Source organism: Pelophylax lessonae, assembly GCF_965119305.1.
Source record: "Pelophylax lessonae genome assembly, chromosome: 5".
NCBI classification, from domain to species: domain Eukaryota; kingdom Metazoa; phylum Chordata; class Amphibia; order Anura; family Ranidae; genus Pelophylax; species Pelophylax lessonae.
Genome location: NC_138772.1, coordinates 524,960,758 through 524,979,425, shown reverse-complemented (window position 1 = coordinate 524,979,425; position 18,668 = coordinate 524,960,758). Strand labels below are relative to the sequence as shown.

Here is an 18,668-nt window from a genome sequence, read left to right as displayed (position 1 = left end):
TTCTGTTTTCTTTGATAATATACAAGGATTTTTTTGCCTTGGTGTTTTGTTTTAATTATACTTCTTGATTAAATGTTTTGCTCTGTGGTAAGTGCACCCCTTAAATCTCACCACCTTGGTGCTTTTGATTCCCCCAAGGTACCTGGGGTGCTCCATAGATGTGGGTTGGCCTTTGCTATTCATATTGTAAGTTGGTCATATACTTTTGTAGTATGTTGTGAGATTGTTATAGATATAAAGGATTGCAATATGTCTATTTCTCTATACTGTTCTTGTAATTTATTGGTCTTTCATAGAAAGTTGCCCCTGCTGCATTACCCTCTGAAGAAGATTTTTGAAGTCCAAATACGTCAGATGTGCACCTTCACACTTGTTGCATATAGTGTGACCCTTTTGGGGTATATATGTATCTATATATGTGATCAATGTATACAGTTGATGTACAGTTTTTAATTCTAGGTGTCTGCTTTTAAGTATTTTGTATAATAAATTTTTGTATCCATTACATTACATGTGGCACCATATTTTTGGGACACATGCTCAATGTCTGACATAATCATATTCAGCTATGCACATATAAATCCTTTTACCAAAGAGTGATACTCTGGGCTAAACACTGAGATTTAAAGTTGGTGCACCGCTTTACCAAATGCTACATACTGCTAACAGTTTGACATTGTACTGTATTTTATATACTATTACAATTGGGCAGGAGCGGGGATGCATTAGAAACTCTCTTCCTACCATAAAAGGATGATTTCTAATCAAGAGTCCACCCACAAAAGGTAGATCTCTCATGCAGTCCCTGGCAGCCGAGGCACAACTGCAACAACGCTGGATCTAGATGGACCTCAGGTAAGTATTAGAGGGGCTAAGGGGGGCTCCTACACACAGAAGGCTTTTTATTTTAATGTACAGAATGCATTAGGATAAAAAAAAAAAAAAAAAAACCTTCCTGACTTTACAACCCCTTTAACATAAAATCTTTATACAAAAAGGAGGCAAAACTGATTGTTTGCTGCTTATAAGCCATGCCAAGCATTGGCTTGGTGTTGAGGTTCGATTTATTAGTCAAGCACAGGGAAGTGTGTTACTGGCTGGATCACCAGGTGAAGTAAAGGCAAAATGCATAAAAAAAAACATCTAAGAACTGGAAAGCTGCAATATATTCCATTTTTGTTTTTAGCTTTAATGCCACTTTAAGTAAAATAGTTCTCTTGAATCGCCGTTATTTTCACAAATGGATAAATACTGCCATCTGGTGGATAAATAATTTAATGCATATCTCCATTTTTAATATGCAGAAATGTGAAAAATTTAGTTTTTATTTATTTATTTATTTTTTTCAAGCCTTCCTCCAGGCATGCGGCAGAAATTAAGTAGTGACAGCGCACCCCTTCCCCATAATGCTTTTTTTGTCTAGGGGTTGTAATAGATTATTATTCTTACCTTACACCTCAGTCCCACGGCAGCCACCACACCAGTCTTCTCACCTGTCCCGTGGGCAGGCCCTCATTTAGCTGCCTGCATTATAAATATTAATATTGGTAAGGGGGCAGCCACACAACACAAAAAGAGGAGCATCTTCAGAGGACTGGTCCGGCAGGGAGGAAGCCCTGCGGTACCATGGAATGATGTAAATAATAAGCTCTGTTAAGGCTGCCGTTGACTTGACAAGCAGTATGTCCTGTATCTAAGGCAAGGTTTCTCAACAAGGGTTCCTCCAGAGGTTACTAGGGGTTCCTTAGGCAATGAGCAATTTATGCTTCTCTGATTGTTTCCCACTGACACCATTGTTCTTTTTAGATATTTGTCAGGAGCATTCTTCCCATTTGCCATCGAAATAATGTAGCACAGGGTGCGTCCATTATACAGTTTTTACATTCTATAAGTGCAGCTCTGACTCTGCATTTAAATGTCTTCTGCTATCTGTGCTAGCAGAGAGGGGGAGAGGTGTGCCTTTTCTTTGATTTATTTAGCTGTGTCTATTGTGCTTTTCAAGCCTAATTGGAACACATTCAGCCTGTTCACAACATATTGGCAACTAAACTTTTTTAAAACCTGAATTAACCCGGATTTATAGATTGTTATTCTCACTATCACCCCCTGCAGACTACGGTATAAGAGGCTGTAAGTAAACGTGAAGATTTCATTGACAATATTCCTAATCTACCTTTTTAAAAAAGAAAAGCATGTTTTTAAAAAAATTAAATTATTAATTTGGTCATATATAAATCAGTAGTATATATTTTTAAACTTCTATATGTTCCTTTTAAAGTAGTATTTAGGTTTTGGAAATTCTATGAAAATACTGACTTTCTGAAAGTCTAAGAACAGCAGGGGAGCATGGTAATGGTAAGACCATACTCCATATACTGTATGGGGATCCTTTGGAGCCCTGTTGGCCGCACTCGGCAAAGATAATAGTAGGGATCCAGGATTTTTTTTTTTTTGTCCCTTAAAGTGATATTAAAGGCAATTATTAAAATAAATAAACATGTTATACTTACCTGCTCTGTGCAGTTAGTTTTGCACAGAGCAGCCCTGATCCTCCTCTTCCCAGGTCCCCTGCCGGAACTCCTGGCCTCTCCCTCCTGCCAAGTGCCCCAACAACAAGCAGCTTGCAGTGGGGACTCCCGAGCCGCTGTTCTGCATGTTCATATACACACAGAGCGGTGGCTCAGCCCCCTTCTCTTCTAATTTGCTCACTGGCTCTGATTTACAGCAGTGGTAGCCAAGGGCCAAAACCTTGAGCCTTTAGAACCACTTTAATATTTCCTGCTGTCAGTATTCAGTAAGTGTTTATTGGTTTTCTTTTAACAACAGTTTAGTTAACAGGACAGCTCAATAAAAAAGTAAAGCAGTTTGGAACATCAAGGAAACAGTGAAAAAATTTGGCATAATGGTTACCAACAATGAGTATAAATATGTACACCACATTGACCTAGATCTAGAGAGAATGTCTCAGAAATTATCGTGGTTCTAAAGGCAAAAGTTTTTTTTTTATCTTATGCATTATTTTTATCTTATGCATTAAGATAAAAAAAAAACCTATGTGCAGTAGCCCCCCTGATACTTACCTGAGCCCTATCTCTATCCAGCGATGTGCATGAGAGTGCCTCAGCCATCCGAGACTCTCCCTCCTGATTGGCTGAGATACAGCAGCGGCGTCATTGACTCCCGCTGCTGTCAGTCAAAGTCAGTTAGCCAATGAGGGGGGGGGGGAGGAGGTGGGGCCGAACCACGGGTCTGTGCCTGAATGGAAACACAGAGCAGCATCTTGGCTTGGGTGCCCCCATAGCGAGCTGTGCCAGTGAGTGACCCGAAAAGAGGAGGATTCAGGCTGCTCTGCAAAACCACTGGACAGGGCAGATCAGTAGAACATGTTTGTTATTTAAAAAAAAAAAAACAAGACTTTAGTATAATTTTGTCCTTTAATCATGGACCCTAAAAACAGAGGTTTGCCAGTATAAAGACCAGGGCATGGCATGGCGTGGGTTTGGAAAGAGGTCTAGCGGCCAGATGTAGAAAAAGCAAAATAAGATCACAGTCAAATTTAGGGATTCTGTATTTTGTTGCCCCTTTTGCATGCACGGATACCTTTACAGACAAATTTCTGTTGTTTTTTCTATAAGACCTCTTTCTCTGTTGGGTAAAGTCTTTGGTGTAGTGGCTCGTGGCGTCCCATTCATGTAACTCAGATTCGCAGTGTGATATATGTCCGAACACCGTAATGTATAATACTTTAGATAGGCCAATGGAAGATCACTTTTAGACTTTGTAGAATGGAATGATGTGGTTACTTATACTTCAGTATTTTTCTTGTTCTCTATTTTAGCCTTTTTTTAACTCTCCTTTTTTTTATCTTTACAGATCCAACATGGCTGTCTACTAACCTGGGGATTTTAACTTGTATAGAATGTTCCGGCATTCATAGGGAAATGGGCGTCCACATTTCTAGAATCCAGTCTCTGGAATTAGACAAATTAGGCACTTCTGAACTCTTGGTGAGCTTTGTCTTCTAGTGAATTCATCATGGGAATTGGTAGGGGACAGTAAAAGCTCAGCTGGAAAGCCAATCTCAGCCGGTCGTGGCTTTACAAAAGGGGGGGATTTTTAAGGTAGATACAGTGTGGAGAATAATTATTTGATCCCTTGCTGATTTAAAAAGAAATGAAGGGTCTATTTTTTATCATAGGTGTATTTTAAATGATAGAGACAGAATATCAACCAAAAATCCAGAAGAAACACATGATACAAATGTTATAAATTGAGTTGCAGTTCAGTGAGCAAGTATTTGATCCCCAAGCAAAACATGACTTAGTACTTGGTAGAGAAACCCTTGTTGGCAAGCACAGAGGTAAGACGTTTCTTGTAGTAGGTGACCAGGTTTGCACACATCTCAGGAGGGATTTTGGTCCACTCTTCTTTACAGATCTTCTCTAAATCCCTAAGGTTTCTTGGCTGTCTCTTGGCAACCCGAAGTTTCAGCTCCCTCTAAAAAAAATGTATAGGGTTAATGTCTGGAGACTGACTAGGCCACTCCATGACCTTAGTCGAAGTTTCAGCTCTCTCCATACATTTTCTATAGGATTAAGGTCTGGAGACTGGCTAGGCCACTCAATGGCCCTAATAGACTTCTTCTTGAGCCACTCCTTTGTTGCCTTGGCGGTATGTTTTGGGTCATAACATGCTGGAAGACCCATCCAGGACCCATCTTCAGTGTTCTGTCTGAAGGATGAAGGTTCTTATCTAAGATTTTCCAATACATGGCCCCGTCCTTTGGCCACTCATCGCGGCAAAGTCGGCCTGTACCTTTAGCAGAGAAACCGCCCCAAAGCATAATGTTTCAATCTCCGTGCTTGACTGTAGAGATGGTGTTCTTCAGGTCATAGTCAGAATTTCTTTTCCTCCAAACACAGCAAGTCAATTTAATGCCAAAAAACGAAATTTTGGTCTCATCTGACCACAGCACTTTCTCCCAATCGTTCTCTCAAATATTTAGATGTTTATTGGCATGACTGTATATGTGCCTTCTTGAGGAGGGAGACTCGCCATGTTTGGGGGAGGAAAAATGCTGACTATAACCCTAAGAAACACCATCCCTAGTCAAGCACAGAGGTGGAAACATTATGCTTTGGGGCTGTTTCTCTGTTAAAGGTACAGACCGACTCTGCCACATTGAGGGGTCAATGGATGGGGCCATGTATTGTAAAATCTTGGATGAGAACCTTCTTCCCTCAGCCAGAGCACTGAAGATGGGTCATGGATGGGTCTTCCAGCATGACAATGACCCAAAACATACCGCCAAGGCAACAAAGGAGTGGCTCAAGAAACCTATTAGGGCCATTGAGTGGCCTAGCCAGTCTCCAGACCTTAATCCTATAGAAAATGTATAGAGAGAGCTGAAACTTTGACTTGTCAAGTGACAGCCAAGAATCTGTAAAGAAGAGTGGACCGAAATCACTCCTGAAATGTGTGCAAACCTGGTATCCAACTACAAGAAATGTCTTAAGCTGGATACACACTATACAACTTTTGTTGGTAGACTTCCTTTAGATTTACCTTCAACTATGTAGTACAAGGGCCTGCCTGATTGCATACAAATTGAAAGTGTTTGGGTCTGACCTCATATTATATGGTTTTGGTAAGTCTGAAGGAAAAAATCTAAAGAAAATCTTATAGTGTGTATCCAGCTTTACCTCTGTGCTTGCCAACAAAGGTTTCTCCACCAAGCACAAAGTCATGTTTTGCTTGGGGATCCAATATTTATTTTACTCACTGAACTGCAACTCAATTGATAACAATTGTAACATGTGTATTCTCTGGATTTTTGGTTTATATTCTGTCTCTATCATTTAAAATACATCTATGTTAAAAAATTATAGACCCTTCATTTCTTTTTAAGTGGGCAAACCTACAAAATCTGCAGGGGATCAAATCATTTTCCCCACTGTACCTTTATTGGTTTAGTTAGTTACTTTTGTGATATCTGCAATACTTTATGCTTTTGACAGCCTAAAATAAAACACATTGGCACCGAGTCAGGCTGCAGTGGCAGTGCAATGCCAGAGCATTTACTTTGCTTTCATTGTTGGTTCCTGATGGTTTTAGATGTAAAACTTATGTGGAAAGGGTGCAACCACAGCTGATCATCAAACATTAGCAGATAATGGACTTATATGCAATGGCAGGACCACCTTCTTGATTCTGATGATTGCCTAGGGACCTCTACTGCTGCTAAAGAAATGAGAGCTGGCTAGAGTGAGGGACTGATGTCCTTGTGGGTTTGAGGTATTAGTTGCTCTAAATTCAGAAATTGGGAGAACTGTGAATTGTTATGCATTATTATTTTCACTACTGGTTAAGGAGACCTGTTGCTTGTCCAGAGAAAATATGAATCCATGTACATCAAATATGTAAAATTAAATAAAGTGTAGTGCACCAAAAAAAAACCCCATAAATAATGTCCAGACAACTTGGTATCCAAAATGTAGATCATAAAGTGTAGTAGCTGTCATTTAAAGGTGCAGTATTGAATATCAGTTACGAGTCACCACCATCACCAGAAAGATTGGACACTGACCAGATGGCGTGGCTACCATTACAGTAGCTAGAGAACCTCAAATGTACATAACCAGGAATCGCCCTGGATTTCAAAGTGGAAAGTAGACCTCCACTGGATCACCGTATTTGATGCCAACTGGGAAATTAAGCAGCTCAGCCAGAGCATAGAATGCTGCTGGCGACACGGAATCCCGCAGCAGCGGGACGTAACTGCCAATAAGTCGTCCTAATGGATGTGGTCACAGGGTGAACCACGGACCCTGTGACCAAGTCCATTAGGACGAAACGCATCAAGGTGACTTATTGGCATTGACATCCCACTGCTGTGCGATTCCGGGTCGCCTGCAGCATTCTATGCTCTGGCTGTGCTGCTTCATTTCCCAGTTGGATTCATATAAGGTGATTCAGCGGTGGTCTCCCTTCCACTTTGAAATCCAGTGCGATTCCTGGTTTTGTACATTTGAGGCTTTCTAACTACTGTAATGGTAGCCCCGCCATCAGGTGAATGTCCAATCTTTCTGGTGATGGTGGTGACTCACGACTGATAATTCAATACTGCACCTTTAAATTATGGCTACTACTCTTTATCTACAATAAACATGTCACAGCAATGCCAGTGAGTCTGGGGAGCCTCGAACTTTACCTCATCATCTAACATGGGCAGGACAGCAGACCCATCAAGTGTGCAGAAAGATTAGTAGTATATATCTATATTCTATAAATTCTGAGCCCAGAATCTGTTCGGGGAGCTAAAACGTATGCCCCGTACACACGTTCCGATAATCGTACGACAAAACTCGCTTTCGGCCTGATCTCACGATAATCTGATCGTTAGTATACAGCTTTCGACAGCCGATCACGACAGTTGGTCCAACAAAATCCGAAGGGACAAACAGGAAAACATCTGTCATAGGACATCTTCTCGAACAATAATCTTTCGTCAGTACAGTATGCGTACGCGAAAAGTCGATCGACAAATACCACGCATGATCGGAAACAGTAAAATAATCCGCAGGGGTCAGACGTATATACATCACTTCCGATACGTAGCTTCGAAAAATATACTTGGTCAGTGAATCGTACGAAGAAAATCTGATGGTTTGTATGCAGAGTTGGTTTAGATTTTAGTAACGTGCAACAATTTACGAAACATTAGTCGTACGATTATCATACGATTATCGGAATGTGTGTACGGGGCATTAGACCTAATGAGATCTAAATTAGCAGTGGTGGCTAAATTCCATCGTTGTCTACACAAAACTGTGCTTTTAGTCTTGAACGGACTAAGACTTTAAACAACCTCAGTTCTATATACGTTCTCACAATGTTTTTTTTTTTTTTTTTTTTTTTATTACAGCTGGCCAAGAATGTAGGAAACAATAGCTTTAATGAAATAATGGAAGGGAATTTACCCACTCCGTCACCAAAACCTACTCCTTCCAGTGATATGTAAGTATTAAGAAAAAAGGTGGAAGTTTCTCTGCCTAGGTACCGTGAAGGCAGCCCCTGTGTATTCTGAGCCAAGGTAAACACAGCGCACCAGTTTACCACTAATAACAGGTAAATCTGAGCCTTTGTGTTTTTGCAGCAGACTGTTGAGACTGGTGCTTGCTCGTTTATCCACCTTCTTTAATTTGTGGGCATATCAAAGTAAGCATGTCACTTTTCCACAAAGTTAGAGGTTCAGGTCATAGCATGCCCCCCTTCGTTGTAGATACTTACCTTCTTCACACTGCCACATTCTCCATCTGGTGCCCTGATGAATATCTGGTACTTCAAGCATGAGAGAGCATGTAATACTTGCTCTGTCCTCCCACAATGCAGTCCAGTTACCAGGCCCAAGCAATGTCGTATGGGGGGGGGGGGGGGGGGCTGGTTTTAAGACCTCTGTAGGCTTATAAGCAGAGTTTTCTCAAGAATCTCACAGGCAGGGCTGTCAACAGCAGAGATGGTGTGCTATCAAGAGAACCTGTTACTTTCCTCGAAATAGGCCAAATGGCAGATTTAGTTAAGCCCTAATTTGCACATTATGTATTTGAAGAGTTCCTCATTTCCAATAGAACATGATCAGATTTTTCCCATCAGCTCAATAACTGATTCTTTGTGTGAAATTTCTCTTCAACATAGTAATCACATCTACTAAATGGAATCAGTCCATCACTATCATTGCCATGCTGTATTTATTGTATGTCTTTTCTTCCTAGGACTGCACGTAAAGAATACATCACAGCCAAGTATATGGAACATAAGTTCTGCCGGAAGATGTGCGCTTCAGGAGCAGAGAAACTCAGCGAGCTTCTGGAGGCTGTGAAATCGAGGGATTTACTTGCACTAATTCAAGTCTTTGCAGAAGGAGTAGAGATTATGGAACCACTGGTAGAATCTGGACAGGTACTGTCAGTATGTTTAGTATTACGCTGCTTAAAGTAAGAGTTCACTTTTCAGAGCTTGATGCACCCAAAATTCAGGTGTAACTTGTAACATGCTCCAGACCTGCCCCCATCCCCACATGGCCATGTCATTCATTCACCGTGATCTGTGAATGAGAAAACTACAAGTAATGCCAACTATTGTGGCTGACAGCTTGTAGTTTTCAGTGGACTGCTAGGGCACTAATGAGCGCTCTCATAGTTCATTCACAAACCCTTCAGCCTGTAAACAGTCAGCCTGTATGATGGTATAGGCTGAAACCTGTAGGGCTTGTCTGCAAGATCCTGACAGTGCACCCCTGATCCACTGATCACGAATGCAATGCCCTGCAGGCTCCTGAGGGAAAAAATATTAAATGCACATTTCTCTTTCATTCATCAATGGACACAGCGCTCCATAAATCATACCTACTGGGTTATATTGCCTTCTCCAGGAGTAGGACTAGGCAGAACAAAAAACACCTGGCTACGCCTATGGGTCGTACTCCGCTTGGTTTATAACCCCCCTCTCTGCTCTTGGTAACCAGTTTTAATCTGTCTAGTCAGGAGTAAGGGCCCAGGCTCCCGGCTGGACCTAGCAATTTTTTTCTCCTTCCTTTTTTGTTTTTTCTCTCTGGAGATCTACAATTAACTGCCAGGCTGGGAGACGGGCTGGATAATCTAGATCCATTGGTCCCCTCCAGCGAGCCCAGCCAGCGAGACCGCAGCTACACGCTAGGAGGCTGGCTTGCAAGTTAAAACGTCTCGCAGGGTCGCATACAACCGGGCTTGGGTCTGAGCCACAGCGGTCCCTTGGCCGACAGCTCCCCTACTTTGGTGGCGAGGATTCTGTCTGGAGTGTTAACCGCACCATGGAAAGGTAAGTATAGTCTCCCCTCTCCCCTTTTGGTGGTTTGTTTGGGGTGGATGCAGGTAACCTCCAGGGGCTATCAGACCTGCCTGCATGATGTCACTGGGGCTATTTTCCCTTAGTCTGGCTGGTCTCCAGCTGGTGGCCATGTTTGTGTAGTCTGATGATTTCACAGGGCCATTTTCCCTCAGTCTGGGAGACGCTGGAGACGACCGAAGCCTCGTGGGAATGCCGCAGCTCCTATTCTTCCTCTTCCGCCTCAGTTTTCTCTTCCTGTGCCTGGGACATATGAACAGGGATGGCGTCCATGGTGATGCCCGGTCCGAAGATCATTTTTGTACTGCAAGGTCTTCTTTCCTTATGGAGCCTCAGGGTCACATCTCCCCCAATGACCCCCCTCATGGAGGTGGAAGGTCCCTTGGAACCCCAGCTTCCCATGGTTACACTGATGGGAGTCCTGCAGTCCTTCGTGTCCTGGGTGGAAGTGGCGTGTGGGCAAAGGCCCAGGAGGAAGTGTCCCCCGCCTTACCCTGCTCAGTTTGTCTCATCTGATTCTGAGCCTGATGCCGCCGTGGACAAGGCCTGTCCAGGGGGGCTTAATATCTCACCCCCAGATCCATCCAATAGTGAGGATGATTCCTCCATGGTCGAAGCAGCGAATTAAAAAGCACTGGTAGAGACACCTATCACTGCAGTGCGTGAGACTTTAAAAATAGAGGATGCGGCTGATATTGCCACGGGCGTGGCTTTGTCATTTGGTACGCATAGGTCACCTCGTACTCCAAAGGTGTTTCCTTATGTGCCTTATTTTGACAGGTTTTCCTGTAAGGAATGGGAACAACCAAAATTACCCTTTGTGGACCCAAAAAGGTTTACTGTACTTTACCCTTTTGCAGAGTCATTTTTAACCACTTTACCACCGGAGGATTTTGCTGTCTTCCGTCCAGGCCACTTTTTGCGATTCGGCGCTGTGCGACTTCAACTGACAATTGCGCGGTCGTGCGACGCCGTACCCAAACGAAATTTACGTCCTTTTTTTCCCACAAACAGAGCTTTCTTTTGGTGGTATTTGATCACCTGTGCAATTTTTACTTTTTGCGCTATAAACAAAAAAAGAGCGTTTATTTTGAAAAAATAACAATATTTTTAACATTTTTTTATATGAAATTCCCCCCAAAAAAGATGTAAAAACCAATTTTTTTAAAAATTTTTGGCCAATTTGTTTTATGCTACATATGTTTGGTAAAAAAAATCGCAATAAGCGTATTTTGATTGGTTTGCGCAAAAGTTATTGCGTTTACTAACAAAGGGAAAGATTTCTGTCATTTTTGGTGTTTTTTTTTTAACGCGTAATGGCGGCGATCTGCGATTTTTTTTGCGGGATTGCGACATTGCGGCGGACAGACCGGACCCCTGACTGACATTTTTGACACTTTTGGGGGTACCAGTGACATTACTGCAGTAATCAGTGCTATATATATGTACTGTTACTGTAAAAATGACACTGGCAGGGAAGGGGTTAATTTTATTGGAGAGGGAGGGGTTAATGTATGCCTGGTGCTTACTGACGTGTAGGGGGGGGGGTGACTATGTGATTCATGGACAGATCGGATGTCCAGCTATGCTGAACAGTCCGATCTGTCACTCCCTGTCACTATGGAGGTCCGCCCGCTGTGTTTACACACAGCGGGCGGATCTCCAGACTCGATCCCCGACGATCGGGTAAGAGCAGCGGCGATCGCCGCTGCTCCTCCCCTGGCCCGACTCCCGCTGTGAATGAAAACAGCGGGAGCGAGCCTCCGGCGGCGCGCAAGCGCCGCCCAGAAGGGGGAGTGTCCAGTCACGTTAATACTACGTGGCTGGACGATAACGAACCACTCTGCCGCAGTAGTATTACTGTGAGCGGTTGCAGAGTGGTTAAAAAAGTGGACTAGTCCACCAGTGGTGGGCCCTTCTGTTTCCAGGTTTAACAAAGCTACCATGATCCCAGTAGTGAAATCCCTGTCCTTTAAGGACCTGCCTGACAGGAAAGCGGAGGCTGTGGCACACAGCATGTTTACTATGGCTGGTTCAACATTGCGGCCAGTCTTTGCCTCAGCCCTGGTGTCTCAAATATGTCCGCTGACTTCTGATCCGATCCTGTCCGTCAAATCCGGACAGATGGATGGAAACCCAATTTTCCATCCGTCTGGCAGATCGGATGGGATCAGATGAGAGCGGACAGGCAGTCCGTTCTCATCCGATTCCCCCATAGAGAAGAGCAGGGACCTAACAGCTCTGTCTCTGCACACAATATGGAGACAGAGCTGCCATCCGCCTGCTCATCGATCGATCCCCCGCTGAGAAAAATGGAGTCTGCCGAAGGAGCGGCAAGTGTGAAAGGGGCCTTAATTGTCTAAGCTTAATTGAACAAGATGAAGTTAGAAGCTGATTGGCTACCATGCACAGCTGCACCAGAATTTGCTCTCTCCAGTTTCAGTAAATCAACGCATTGCTTTTTTCTATCGAGTGTTTAAACTTTAACTGACATCTCAGGGAAAGTCCTTGTCATGTTGTGAACGATGACTAGTCATTTAATTATTTTGTTTTTAAAAAAAGTTGTTTTGTGAATTTGCAGGAGCCAGGTGAAACCGCTCTCCACTTTGCAGTGCGCACTGCTGACCAGACATCCCTGCCTTTAGTTGACTTCATAGTACAAAACTGGTGAGGATTATTATTTTTTTTATCGTACATGTATATATACATGTAGCATCAGTCTCATACCTGAGGTTTTAAACATCAGTACATTTTAGTTTTCTCCATGTTTTCTGCATCAGTAGTGTCTATACAGGTACAAAGCAGCTCTCTGCTACAAAGATTTAATTTGTTATCCTTTTACTTCATTTGTCGCCATTGTAATACTTGCCCTTCTTTATATTCTTTATATTTTTTAAATAGTGCTTACATCAGGGGCGGATCCAGAGTCTAGTCTCAAAAGGGGCACTGACAGAAAATAAGGTGTTGCTTACAGAACTGTATTGCAAAACAAACTGCACTTCTGTGTTCTATAGGAGAAGTACAGCCAGACTAGCTTTTCCCGTACTTCTCCTTTAAGTGTGTACCTAGCTAAAAGTGCAAAGGGCTTAAAGGGGGGGCGATTAGGCAGACACTGCACACACCACAATCCTTGTACCACAAAATACTCCTAATTATTGTTCCATTGGTAACAGTTTTATAGACACACATAAACCTCAGAATGAATGACATTTTTTTTTTTTAGTGCAGGGGTCCGGAGGAGTAAGTAACATACAAAACATAATATATAGAGTACAGGGGCCATGAGTAAAGCTGCCCATGTATGGTTCAGTATTTTTCATTCAGCCAGACAGCTGAACAAAATAAACTGAATACATTTCTCCATCCGTGCGCCCTGCTGTGTCTTTATACTCTGACAGCAGGATTCCCCCACTGTCAGAATACACTGATCAGCATTACAGTCACTGGCTGCATGTGCTGATCGAATGCTGCAGGACTGTTCATCAGAAGCCAGTCTATCAGACAAAACAACATATAGAGCCCCCCTGTTCACATCAAATTCTCCCCTTACATCATAAATCCCTATCCCCCTCTCTTTATAAGAGTCCTCAACCTTACATCAAAGACCTCTCCCCCTTACATCCCTAGAGTCACCCTCCCCCCTTACTCCAGGGTCTCCAGAGCCACCCGCCTTTACATCAAGGTCCCCTGAGCTACCACCCGCTTACATTAGGGTCCCCAGAGCCACCCTCCCGTACATCAGGGTCCCCAGAGCCACCCTCCTGTACATCAGGGTCCCCACAGCCCTCCCTCTTACATCGGGGTCCCCACAGCCCTCCCTCTTACATCGGGGTCCCCAGAGACCTCCCTCTTACATCGGGGTCCCCAGAGACCTCCCTCTTACATCGGGGTCCCCAGAGACCTCCCTCTTACATCGGGGTCCCCAGAGACCTCCCTCTTACATCGGGGTCCCCAGAGACCTCCCTCTTACATCGGGGTCCCCAGAGACCTCCCTCTTACATCGGGGTCCCCAGAGGCCTCCCTCTTACATCGGGGTCCCCAGAGGCCTCCCTCTTACATCGGGGTCCTCAGAGCCCTCCCTCTTACATCGGGCCCTCAGAGCCCTCCCTCTTACATTGGGGTCCCCAGAGGCCTCCCTCTTACATCGGGGTCCCCAGAGGCCTCCCTCTTACATCGGGGTCCCCAGAGGCCTCCCTCTTACATCGGGGTCCCCAGAGACCTCCCTCTTACATCGGGGCCCTCAGAGGCCTCCCTCTTACATCGGGGCCCTCAGAGGCCTCCCTCTTACATCGGGGCCCTCAGAGGCCTCCCTCTTACATCGGGGCCCTCAGAGGCCTCCCTCTTACATCGGGGCCCTCAGAGGCCTCCCTCTTACATTGGGGCCCTCAGAGGCCTCCCTCTTACATTGGGGCCCTCAGAGGCCTCCCTCTTACATTGGGGCCCTCAGAGGCCTCCCTCTTACATTGGGGTAAAGCAGATATTATTATAAAAATACATGTACATGCATTTTTGGTGTTTTTTTTGTATTTAACAACCAGTTTCCTCCTACAAAAGAAAACGCATGAAGCCACATAAAAAATGCATGTAAAAATGCGCAAAAATGTGATTCAAAAGCTCACTGAAATACTCATTATTCTGCAGCAGCACTAGTGTAAACTTAGGCTAACTCTGAATTATTAACATGTAAAGGCTTTTAAAGCATCACAAATGGACAATATTGTCGCAATTTTTAGCCATTTCCCAGGCACACAGGGTTTTCATGTTTGGTATTTATTTACTTGAGACATCTATTATATTTTACAAAAAACTGTAATTTTTTTAAATGTGTATGCACTAAATTTTATTTCAGTACATTTTTTTTTTTTTATGGAAAATATGTCATTAAAATTCATTTGCACAAATGATATGACATAAAATTGCAACTGACACCATTTTATTCTACCAGGACCTCAAGAAATTGTTAAGGGCTTAGGTTCATTTTGTAGGAACAAATGCAGATTTTAACATGCAAAAAATTGCCCTTGTAAAAAAGTTGTTTATTATGCATGGTAATTTTACTATTGTCTTTTCTATATATCTCTGTCCATAGTGGAAATTTAGATAAGCCGAACAGTAAAGGCAACACGGCGCTACACTACTGCTGTATATATAATAAGCCTGAATGTTTGAAACTGCTTCTGAGGGGAAAACCAACTATTGACCTGGGTGAGTGCTGCCTTCTTATATTTTAGTTATGTTTCTGTTAAGTTTATTAAAAAAAATATATATATATTTTTTCTCTTTCGTTCATGGACGGACACAGCTCCTGATCTTTTTACCCATTGGTTTATTTATACTGCCCCCTATGGGAGTAGGACACTAGGCAGAACAAAAGTCTGGCTAAGCCTATAGGCAGTCCCAGGGGGATATACTTCCTCTCTCTGCTATATGTACTGTTTTTTTCTGCCTAGTTAGGAGTAAGGACCTAGTTCCTTGCTGGGATCTCTGGTGCTGGCAAAATTTTTTCTTTTTAAATAGATTTTTTTTTCCTGTGAGATCCACAATCAACTGCCGGACTCGGCGACGGGCTGGATAATCTAGATCCAGTGGTCACCCCAGTCTGGCCAGCGAGCACGCGCAGACTTCAGCTTTGTGCTAGGTTGGCCGTGACATAGCCCCACCGAATAGCGGCTGGCCTGCGAGTAAAACACTTTGCGAGGTCGCATACCGGACCGCATCTCGGCCCGAGTCGCAGTGTTCCTCCTGGCAGACAGCCCCCCCATTTAGATGACGAAGGGTTCTGTCTGGAGCTGTGCCCGCCTGGTTCCTGGTATGGTGAGTAGCTGTTCCCCCTTCTCCCCCTGGAGGGTTTTGGGGTGGAAGTGGGCCCCTCCATGGGACGGTCGGACCCCCGGGTTCCCCTCCTTCCTGTTAGGCACCCCCCTCATCCTACCCCCCCCCCACCTCCACTAATGCTGGGGCTGTGTGGTTGGTCTGGTACACCTCCAGGGTTCGGGGCAGGGCTCTATGCTGGCAATGGGAGCAGGAGGGGTGCCCTGCTGGTGACTGGATAATAGGCTGTGTGGGGGGGGGTGTTGTATCTGGTGGGGGCTCCTGCCAGAGCCCCCAGTCCTGCCTATGCCTGTCCTGAGGCCTAGGGATCCCTCCTGTGAGCCTTTTGGTGCCACCATTTTGTTGTAGCCTTTGTGCTGCAATGCATGGTGTTTGTGTAGTCCGCCGGCCATTTTACGGTGGTTTGCCATAGAAAATAGTGGCGGCCATGACAGTGGAGCCAAGTGGGCGGTGTTTTGGGTGGTGGAAGCCCCTCCTCATCCCCTGGTGCTTACTCCTGGATCCTTTCTATCCCTGATTGCCGTGCGTGCAGTGCAGATTCTCCTGGTGGCTGCGGTGCTTGGTTTCTGCGGGGTAGTGAGTCTGGTGGGGTCCTCTCCCTCTCTGCTGAAGATTGATTGAGGCTCTGTGACTGGCAACTGGGTGTGCTGCCAGAGTGGTGGGGGTGTCCCTTAGTAGTGTTTTACACTTTTTGGTGGGGTCCCCCTGGTGACTCATGGAGTCTTTTAGAGCACATCTCCCCACCTGATCCCCTCAGGGTCCCAACCATCCATTGACGCACTGATGGCGGTCCCGGAGTCCTTTGTGTCCTGGGTGGAGTTGGCTTTTGGGCAACGGGCTCACAAAAAAGTGCCCCCCGCCTCATCTGTCCCCTCAGGGCCTGAATCTGATTTGGCCGCCGTGGATGTGGATCACCCTGCATCGGTCGGCAACCATGCCCCCTGAATCCTCAGATAGTGAGGAGGATTCCTCCACTTCTGCAACCGGGCACGAAAAGGCACTGGGGGACGCACTGATTATATCAGTGCATGAGACCTTAAAGATGGAGGACGCAGCTGCGATTGAGGCGTAGGTCCCCTTTGGCACTCACAAGCCATCTAGAGTGGCAAAGGTGTAACCTTTGCCCCTCTTATTTTGACAGAATTGTCATTAAAGTGTGGGGACAACCAAAGCGTCCCCTTGGGTCCCTAAGTGCTTTGCTAGGGGGATACCCGAAACATGTTGAGCAACCTGGCTTTATGAATATTCTATATATTTATCATCACATCAACCGATCTCGATGGACGGCAGTACACACACCTGTCATCTTGTGTGAGATCCTGTGGATGTGAAGTATCTCAAAATACAGCAATTAGTATTGTTTGTGTGTGTTTATACTTTATCACTGTATTATGGAGGCTACATATTCTGACGCCTTTCTTGAGGCGAGTCATTTATGTTTGTGATGTATTTTTAGTCATGTATCAATAAAATTGTTATATTTTAATATACTCAGTGCCTTTAAAGTCCATGTTTCTCCAACAACTTATTTCTAGTCTATGTAGGATGTGGCACTTATTTACACTCATGTGCGCTCAGTATACTGCTATCTGGTAGCGCATACAAATTTAAGCATTCATAAATCTATACCTGTACAATAAAATTCTGCTAGTGCAACTACCTGATATCAGATTTAGATTTCACTCCAAGTGTTCAAGATAACACTTAAAATTGGGCTGTGAATGGCACAGTACTAGGAGCCAACCAAGTGCAGGAAGTGGTTTACAGGAAGGCGAGGGCACAGTGTTAACCTTTTTAACTTGAAAATTGAGTCCTGCTAGATCATGTCAGGCTGGCCCCTTTTGCAGGCATAGCTTTGTAACACATTAAAAATAAGTGCCTATACTGTTTAAAATCCAGTAATAAACTGTATCACCCTGCTCTGCACATGCTCAGTTGCTCTCTATTTTTAGGCACTGCTGAATTTGTAGAGGCCAATCTGCTGATAGCCTTAAAGTGAATTAAACCCTCCTTTCCTTTACAGCCAAGGAAGCTGCTTCTGTTTGCTCTGCAACTGCTATGGTGCTGCCCATGTGATCAGTTATGACATCAACCGTTTGATAGTTTGACAGTTTGGTTGCAAACACAAGCAAATGTGACAGCAATCTCAGCATTCCAAGAATGAAACTGTTTTTTGAAACCATTAAATCAACGGGTTTAGTTCCCGCTTGATGATTTACTGCTGTTTAGGGGTTCTAGACTTCAGCAAAATGGCAGCCTCCAGCAAGAAGAGACAGCAGCAATGCTGGAGGCAATTTACAGTACACATTCATTTTGGTAGCATAATTATTATGTGGAATATATGTTCCTTGCTAAAAGGCAGCATTTTTTATCAAGTTATGGGTAAAATTCAACTTTAAGTCCGGAGGAGCCTGAACCTCTAAAGAGTTAAATTCTTCTATTTTATTTAAATGGGCCTTCTGAAGCCTAATGCCATAATGTACGGGTATGAACTGCATATTCGCACATTATGACAGACTTGCTTCTAAACTATGCCCTTCAGAGCTATGCTGTCAACACTCCCGCTGTTCACGGACGCTTCCATCTTCCTTCCAGTTTTGGTCTGCTTGGGCGCTTGAATGGTCAGGGCGACGATGATGGCACATGCGCACAGGAGTCGAACCAGCGCGGCTCAGAGGGGTGTCATAAATGTATGCTGTGCTGTGCATGTGCAGCTAAGTGTGCATTACCGCTAAGAGGCAAGGAGTAGTATTTAAGACCACAATACAGTCTCTTCTGTCATAAAAACCAACCTGTTAGACTTCTGTTCCAGTGTAAGGTTTTTAAGGCCATCTATGTCTTAGACCCCTTTCACACCTGGCGGTCCGTTGGCGGACTCCGTTTTTCTCAGCGGGGGATCTATCCGCCGATCCCCCGCTGAACAGGCGGATGGCAGCTCTGTCTCCTAGCTGTGT

General features: G+C 44.3%; 1 protein-coding gene across 1 annotated transcript in view; it reads left to right on the top strand.

Annotated features, from left to right (window-relative positions):
* The window catches only part of ASAP1 (ArfGAP with SH3 domain, ankyrin repeat and PH domain 1), a 488,930-nt gene that overhangs the window by 432,404 nt on the left and 37,858 nt on the right, over window positions 1-18,668 (top strand). Inside the window, exons 17-21 of the mRNA XM_082257784.1 lie at window positions 3,874-4,007; window positions 7,925-8,016; window positions 8,772-8,958; window positions 12,464-12,549; window positions 14,972-15,087. Coding sequence (XP_082113910.1) covers window positions 3,874-4,007; window positions 7,925-8,016; window positions 8,772-8,958; window positions 12,464-12,549; window positions 14,972-15,087 — 615 coding nt within the window. The remainder of the gene's footprint in view (window positions 1-3,873; window positions 4,008-7,924; window positions 8,017-8,771; window positions 8,959-12,463; window positions 12,550-14,971; window positions 15,088-18,668) is intronic.